General features: G+C 31.7%; 1 protein-coding gene across 1 annotated transcript; it reads left to right on the plus strand.

The window, feature by feature from the left end:
• Positions 1-128: 128 nt before the first annotated feature.
• Positions 129-4,165, plus strand: dib (Cytochrome P450 302a1, mitochondrial). The gene is made up of 8 exons (XM_073084387.1): positions 129-732; positions 1,199-1,430; positions 1,707-1,891; positions 2,110-2,311; positions 2,508-2,667; positions 2,739-2,987; positions 3,187-3,393; positions 3,933-4,165. Exons 1-8 carry the CDS (start codon positions 531-533, stop codon positions 4,044-4,046), a joined length of 1,551 nt encoding a protein of 516 aa, XP_072940488.1. The 5' UTR covers positions 129-530; the 3' UTR covers positions 4,047-4,165.
• Positions 4,166-8,493: the final 4,328 nt, after the last annotated feature.

The raw sequence follows: 8,493 nt of genomic DNA on the forward strand, positions 1-8,493 counted from the left end.
TATTACAATCATTCAGTCTTACTCTCAAATACATAGTTAAAATATTTATTAAGTGTCTAGTTCTAGTTTTATTTTTTCAGATTGTTTCAATTTTAGTTCAGTTTCAGTTAGATCGTGCTCATAATGGAGGGTCATTTTAGTAAAACATGACTGAGTGATAGACCATCAGATAGAAACTTGAGTGACTTCTTCGTATGTAAACGAGACTAGATAAGCGAGATACACGACGGTGAATAATCAATTTCTTTACTCCGTCTTTACCTGAACAACATGTTTTTGTGAATGTGTATCAACAGAATCAAAATAAAATAAAAACCTATCGGTTTAAAATCTAGGTATGTATGTAAAACTCGACATTCTAAAATTATATATTGATCATATGCAGTGGTCGCCCGGAGCTTAGCAATTTTTTCTACTTCGTTTCTTTATTTGCATCTGATTTCAACGACAGTAGGTGTTTTGTAATATGAAGCTCAGTATTGCGTTGCTATCCACACGCATCGTACTACCTATCTCACATCTTCTAAGATATGTTTAAGTTAAGGAACATAGGTAAATTAATAAACAACATACCACGAATATTTGTTTATCAAGACGTTAACTTGATTTATTGTGTCAATAAAAGTACATCTCAAAACCCAGATATAAATGAACCGCTGAATTTTAACGAGATTCCCGGCCCCAAGTGTTATCCCGTTATTGGAACTTTGTATAAATATTGGCCTTTGATAGGTAAGTGTTTATTATATATTTGACACCTAAATAGTTAAAAGTTTCACTTGTAACATTTTGGAAATTGTAAAACTCCTTGTAGTTCTATAGCTTAGGTTTCACGATTTACCTAGGTATATTTATCATTAATTAACAGCAGTATAAAGTATTAAAGATAATAAAGTCAACATATTCCTTAGATCCACGAGAAATCTTAATTATTAAAGTTAAGGTAGCAACATACCTATTGGTAACTTCAGTTAGCCAGTTGGTTTAGCTATGAGTCTAGAGTTGCTTGCTACTAAGCTTACTATTAGGATATTCGTTTGTCCTTCCAATTTAATAAACTTACTGTTATCTTCGTGAGACAGACGATGATCAATATCACCTACTCATACACTACTTATATACCTACTCATAAATGAAGCTTCTAAGGCCTAAATAAATCACAAAAACATTGTTTTAAAAATACCTCATGTCTTTGTAGGGGACTATGACGCTGAAACTTTGGACAAAAATGCCTGGTTGAATTGGCGACGTTATGGAGGTCTTGTAAGGGAAATGCCAATAGTGAGATTGCTTCATGTGTATGAACCTGAGCTGATAGAAGTCGTGTTGCGACAAAATGATCGCTATCCAGCAAGAAGAAGTCATCTGGCGATGTTACACTATCGTCTCAGTAAACCGGATGTTTATAACACTGGTGGACTCCTTTCCACGTAATAATATAATAATTACTTATTAATTTTCTAATACTGCCGTTTCATTAATCTGGAAGAACCTTTACTTTGGAGTTGGTTCGAATATAAAAATTTAAAATGTATCTGAATAAGTGCGGGTCGGTATACATTATCTCAGTGGTGTGAGTCCGACTCGCACTTGGACGATTGAAAACCCCTGTTGCTTAAGTACTTATACCTAATAATACAAATTCTAGGTACTTGTGAATTTTTAACTGTGAATAAACGTAAGTTTACATGATTATTTTATTTCAGAAACGGTCCTGACTGGTGGAAACTTAGAAGCACATTTCAAAAGAATTTTTCCGGTCCCCAAAATGCAAAGGAACATGTAGAGAGCACAGATGTAGTCGTGAATGAATTTGTACAATGGATTAAAGCATCTAATTTGTCGCATAAAAAAGACTTTCTACCATATTTGAACAGATTAAACTTAGAAGGTAAGTATTGATGACAGTTTTGTTTAGACCCCAAAGACGTTTGTTTATAACCCAAAAACAAAACAGTTCGAATTTTTTGTTTGTCAATTGATTTAATTTTTATCAGTAAGCGAACACTCGTTTGATATATTTATTAAATTTTTTTCTTGATATTATTTCATTAATTTTTATATTTCGCATGCGTTTCGCCTATTTAAATTGTATTAACTTCTTTTCAGTGATAGGCAAAATAGCTTTTAATGAGCGATTTCAGAGTTTTACCGCAAACGAACAAAATCCAAAATCACGAAGTAGTAAAATTATTGCTGCGGCCTTTGGCTCTAACAGCGGCGTCATGAAACTAGACAAAGGTGTACTTTGGAGGTACATTAAAACACCGTTGTATAGAAAACTAGCTTCTTCTCAAGAATATCTCGAAAGGTAAGTACCAGTTGGCGTTGCGAAAAAAAATATTGAGACGACAGTAACAGATAGTTTGAATGTAACAGAAAAACTCTGGTGGGTAAGGTGAGTTTAAACTTTAGTAGATTATTGAGTGAAATATACTATTTTAGGTATATGTTCAATATTTTCTATAGTAATAAGTCTATTAATTCCAAATTGAATCTCTTTGCAGAGTATCTTCGGAGATTTTGTTGAAAAAAAGTAACTTCTATGAAACGGGTCAAGAAGAAAATGATAAGTCCCTTTTAAGTTTCTTTCTACAACAACCTAATTTAGATTTGAAAGATATTAGAGGAATGATGGTTGATATATTAATGGCTGCTATTGATACCGTTAGTATTATTAATAAAACTAATTTGCTTTTTAACTTTTTAGTTGAAGAATAATTATATACCTTTTTTAGACGGCTTACGCAACTAGTTTTGCACTGTATCATTTAGCACGAAATCCAGAGTGCCAGAAAAAACTATTTGATGAAGTTAAGGAATTACTTCCGTCAAAGAATAGTGGAATCACAGCTGAAGTGTTATCTAAAGCTGTTTATGTTAGGAGCTGTATTAAAGAGAGCCTCCGACTTAACCCAGTCTCTGTGGGTATTGGTCGGGTGTTACAAAACGATATTGTGTTGAAAGGATATTCGATTCCGAAAGATGTAAGTACCTACTGTTAATTAGTAATAAGTACGGTAATTCTTTTGTTAAGTTCATTATTTGTTGTGACAAAATGAAAAATATGTTAAGTGTAAAATACCTACCTTTGCAGGTAGGTACTAAATTAGTCCTTCAAATGCTTTTTATCTTTCAAATAGCTTACGTGTAATTCAGACTAAGTACAAAATATAACATTTTCAGACAGTAATAGTAACGCAGAACATGATAGCGTCTCGGATACCACAGTATGTCAAAGATCCCTTACGATTCAAGCCGGAACGTTGGATCCGAGGGTCTGCAGAATACGAGATCATACATCCGTTTCTAAGTTTGCCCTTTGGATTTGGTCCACGGTCGTGTATAGCTCGGAGAATAGCTGAACAAAATATGTGCATAACTTTAATTCGGGTAAGAGAATCGTATATCTTGATTTTTCTTTTGAATAATATAGTTGGCTGGATATATATTTTTCATTGTGACTTACTGAATACTTGTCACTTTTTGTTCAGAAGTAAAGTTAAAGCAGATTGTGTTTAGAGATTACTTTAATAATACACTTATCATATCCAGTCACCAAGGGGCCTACCACCGTCTTTAAAAACCATCATAGTTCTGGAAAGTTTTATTTCCTCCTTAAAATAGTAAAATATTCCGTCATACACAGTTGAAAAAACTTAAACCCTTATTAATTTTTCGCTTTATATCCAATGTATAAAACAAATTGAAATTGTCATATATTGCTTAAAAAGTTAAATTTCCTGCAAAAAAAGTAAAAGTATGATTAAAATAATATTGTTTTAAGAGATGGTAGTAACCCCCCAGAGAATTTTTTCGCTATCTTAAATTGTGATTGAGTTTTATCCTATAAAATGGTAGTACTTTTTATTTAATATGTAATTGCTTTATAATATCTACTTTTAACTTAATTGAAATTTTCATTTTTTCAGTTGATACGTGAATTTGACATTAAATGGTTAGGCAACGAACTTGGCGTTAGAACTCTACTTATTAATAAGCCAGATAAACCTATCTTGCTCTCTTTTACTCCAAGACCTTCGTAAGATAGTTCACATTAATACGTGATCATAATTATAGTTAACTGAATTTTGTTTCTGGAGATTTATGATAATAATACTATGTAAGAGCATGTAACGCAAAATAAATAAAATACTTTTTCAGAGTCACTATTTTATTTTACTAAATCATATTATTTGGTATACCTCTTTGCTTCCCATCTAATTGACCGATTTACTTCTCATAGAAACTAGACTGGGACGGGAAGATCGGATTCAATATTACTTTGCCTTCACCATTTTTAACGATATTTGGGACAACACGTTCTGCTATAATACCTTGTGCGCATCTGGTTGGAAATACAAGATCAGGAGCCACCTCTTCGTCTGGTGCAGAAAATGAAGATAAAAATAATCTATTAGCTAATGAGTTCTTAAATTTTTCAAATATCGAACCAAACATATCCGAAATAGAAGGTAGAGCCTGTCTTGGTGGATTACAGTTTACCATTGGTGGACATGGAGGGGGGACGACAGAAGGTTGGTCAGAGATTGGTCTAATGACTGGGGGATTCGGATCTACTGGATTCTTAATGAAAACTTGAATCGGCAATTTAGGTAAAACCATCGGTGGCAATTCCGGTGGTTTGGGTATAACCACAGGACGAATAGGGTTCGGCACTATCGGGAATCTTGGTAATTGTGGTGGATTTGGAGACAAAGGGACTATAAAGGGCGGACAGGGCATAGGTATGTTAACATTTGGTACTTTTACCCAAGGTATATTTTGACATGGATTGGGTATAACTATTGGTGTTTGCGGTCGAATTGGGAATCTTGGAGGAGGTATTGAAATGTCGTCTTCAATGGTCGTTGTTATAATAACAGGAGGTATGACTGCAGTCGGCACTTGCGGTGTTGGCGGTGTTCCAACTACTATAGCCGTTTCTTTATCAGGAACTTTCGTTGTGACGGATATATTTTCGCAACATTTATCAGATTTACGTCCTTGTTTATAAGAAGTAAACGGTGAACCAAAAATAAACTTTGGTTTGATATATACATTATTTCCCTGTTGTATCACTGTAGGACTTTCCGGTAAGGTCGCATTAGAAGGGTTCCTGACTTCAATTGTCTTCATCGATTTCTCATCAGTAATCACAATTTCACCTGGCGTTGCACTCTCTTTTCCTTCTTCTGAAGAATGTATATTTGTTATACATAGTGCAAGTAAGGTGCAAGCGAAAATTATAAATGTCCGCCCCTAAAACAAAAAATAATCTTAGTTGATAAATATTTTATAGAATTATTTAAACTATGGACAAAACAACTGACAAATTTGTTTCAGAACACTACTGACTGCTCCAGAGCAAAAAAATAATAATACAACAATGATATATTGTTAGAGGATGTATTAATTAGTTATCACGTATGCAATTTACTGACATTAAATTAACAAGTAATAAGTATATTTGAAGTTTATCTTGCAAATGCCTTGCTATATCTGTAACCCTGAGAACTAAGTTAAGAACGTCTCTCGGAAGTCTGTCTTCAGTTCCTTGAAGTCAGTTCAAAAAAATTGAAATTTTATAATTAACTATTACAATATTGTCCAGAAAAATATGCCGAAGCCTATATTACTTACCATGATGTCACTTGTCCAAATGAAATTGAATTATAATTGCGATCTCAACGCCCTTATATAAAGTAATGCACTATGCATTGCAAGCAGACTAAACCTGTATTAGACTAATTATTTTGTAATAATTACGCAAATGTTGCTAAGGTCATTAGTGATTAGAAATTAACAATTAACAAAATTAAATGTAAGTATTTAGTAGAATTTTACTTTTTACTTTTTTTGGGTTGCGATTCCAAAACATGGATTTAGGAAATGACAGATAAAATTTATTTTATTTATATAAATTAAATTGTTAAATGTTAGTTAATATACTTATTTTTCGTTTACTGAGATGTTATCTAGTGTAGCATTATGTTTAATATGAATGTTTATTTCAAAATTTACAATGTAATTAAAATCAAGATCATTATAGCTATATTATAGGTAAACAAATACCTAAGTATATGAATATGATTAATGGTTATTTAATGATCCAGATAATTAGGTTAATATAAACTTAACATATGGAATGTGATAAGATTAGTAGAAAAAGTGCAAAAGATAGATTATCTTTGATTTGGCATTTGTTTATTAAAAGGTAATTATAATAATATAACATTATTATTTTCTAAACTAAAAATAATGCTATAACAGTTATTGAAACTAAAAAGCAATAATTATTTGCAATCTAGTAACTTGCGACGAACATTCTAGCGAATACTGTTCTATTTAAGATAGTTAACTATTTAAGATAGTTAAGATGTAACAAATGTCCGTTTGTTTGACCACTTAGGTACAATCAGGTGGACTCCATACTAGTTTGCTAGTTCAACTTCAAAAAAAACTACACATTTTATATAACATACCTGGCACTGAAGAGATATGAGAGAATAAGGACAAAGCAATCAAAATAGTAAATTAATATGTATCTTTACTCGATATTAGTGTAATCTGTCGGCATGACATATAAGTAAATAATTAAAGGATCACAAAATATAAATTAATATGGCCGCTAATTCAATTTTTATTACTTGAACGATTATGATAACAATGTGCAGTTTATATAAAATTCCAAACATCTCCGAATACGAAGTTATTTTCATTTATATCCGGGGTTAACAAGGTAATATATATATTTTTTGAATTTATGATAAAATAAAATAGATTGATTTCTTAAAAGGATTAAAGTATTCATTGTTGATGCTAGGTATTGTGTGGTAATGTTAAATTAAAAAAAAAACTAAAAAAAACTTATCAATAATATTATTCGAATTAAAACTGATAGTTCCAATAAGGATATTTTTTTTTAATTTGCTTATAAATTGGATTAAAGTATAAATAATTCGTTCCTTGATTTTGTAGATGATATTACTGGGCGTGCTTTGCTTGGCTGTCGCGGCTTCAGCTGTTCCGCTTCAGGCTCCAGAATCTGGACGAAACGTTATTTTCTCACCGAAGGGTGTCGAGGCCAATAAAAATGAAGTGACATTTACAATTACTCCTCAACAAGCTGGTTTTAAACCTAAATTTGAAAATGGGTTCTTTTCTGTTCCTAAAGCTCCACAGTTGCCGCCTTTGTACCTTTTTACATTTGAAAAGATGAAATCGAAACCCTCTGAAGGTAATAAAGATGGAACCAAGAAAGATGATGGAGAAGGTAATAAACCAGGAGAAGGGAAAGATACCGAAGATAAACTTATGTTAGTGAGGATTGATGTTTTTACAGACGTTCTTGAACCTTTAGCATCTCTCGTATTTAATGGTTTTAGTGATTTATTTTCTCTATTTTTTTCATCCGATGACGAAGAAGATCGTTCGTATTATATGGTAATGAAACAGTAAGTTCTTTTTAGAAAAATCACATTATATTTTGTGTACTTAATAATATTTTAAAAATGTATAAAGTACAAATAATAAGTATTCAACGATTTTCTCTTGTTTTTACAAGCTTTTTAATTTTTTAATGTAAAAAGCAGTGGCAATTGTATTATCTATTTTTATTTCTTGTCATATTTTAAGATATCAGTATCAATCAAATTATTAAAATACTAAGAAAATTATAAATACTATAAAAAGGAATACAATTGAGAAGATTTTTGTATAATTATTTATTTCCCGAATAGTAGGTGCACATGGCAACGTAAAGCTGAAAGTAATTGTTTGTAGTACGATCCATAGTTGTTTCCTTCACGTGCATAGAGTTAAATAGGTTATTTTTTTAAATTGGATTCGGGCATAGTTTTCTTTGCGTTTCCTTTGTCGTTCATATCTTTATTTTGTCTTTTTTTATAATAGAGGGGTATGACTAAGCTGGAACGCCTCGGATAACTATGTCTCCCTTACCACACCCTTCAAACCAGAACACAGTAGCGCTTAACACTGCTGTTATGAGGTAGAAATAGGTGTGTCGTTGGTGCAGCCGGAATCGAACCACAAAGGTTTATACAACTTTCACAGTCTGATTTGACAAGTTGTAGCCATTAATTTTTTGAACATTTTTTTGGCAAAATAGCTACATTAGACTTAAATAAGATAGATGATTGACCAACAGTATCTGCTTGTACGAGTCTCTTAGGTATTTTGAGTTCGTATCTTGGCTTTGATTTAAAATTGTAAATTACCTACCTACGACCTACCTGATTCCCGTACAGTAATCAAAATCGTAACTAAATGTAATGTCAATAATATCTTTTTAATAATTTACATATTTTAAAATATAACATAATAAATACGAACGTAAACGGAACGGAACGGAATCTTAATTGGTTTATTATGTTCATGTTATGTAATAAAAATACTTACTACTACTACTTACTTATCCTAATTATAATTAATGAGTGGGAATGGAATGATATCATAATAAAAATAACGATC

The sequence above is a fragment of the Epargyreus clarus genome, unplaced genomic scaffold, assembly GCF_041222505.1.
Source record: "Epargyreus clarus isolate Ecla_fem2 unplaced genomic scaffold, WU_Ecla_fem_2.2 ptg000021l, whole genome shotgun sequence".
In the NCBI taxonomy this organism is placed as follows: Eukaryota; Metazoa; Arthropoda; class Insecta; order Lepidoptera; family Hesperiidae; genus Epargyreus; species Epargyreus clarus.

Coding starts and splice junctions, on each gene's coding strand:
- dib (XM_073084387.1), top strand. CDS start 531: ATGTTTAAGTTAAGGAACATAGGTAAATTAATAAACAACATACCACGA. Junction 1,892..2,109: donor GAACAGATTAAACTTAGAAG/GTAAGTATTGAT, acceptor ACTTCTTTTCAG/TGATAGGCAAAATAGCTTTT. Junction 2,312..2,507: donor TCTCAAGAATATCTCGAAAG/GTAAGTACCAGT, acceptor ATCTCTTTGCAG/AGTATCTTCGGAGATTTTGT.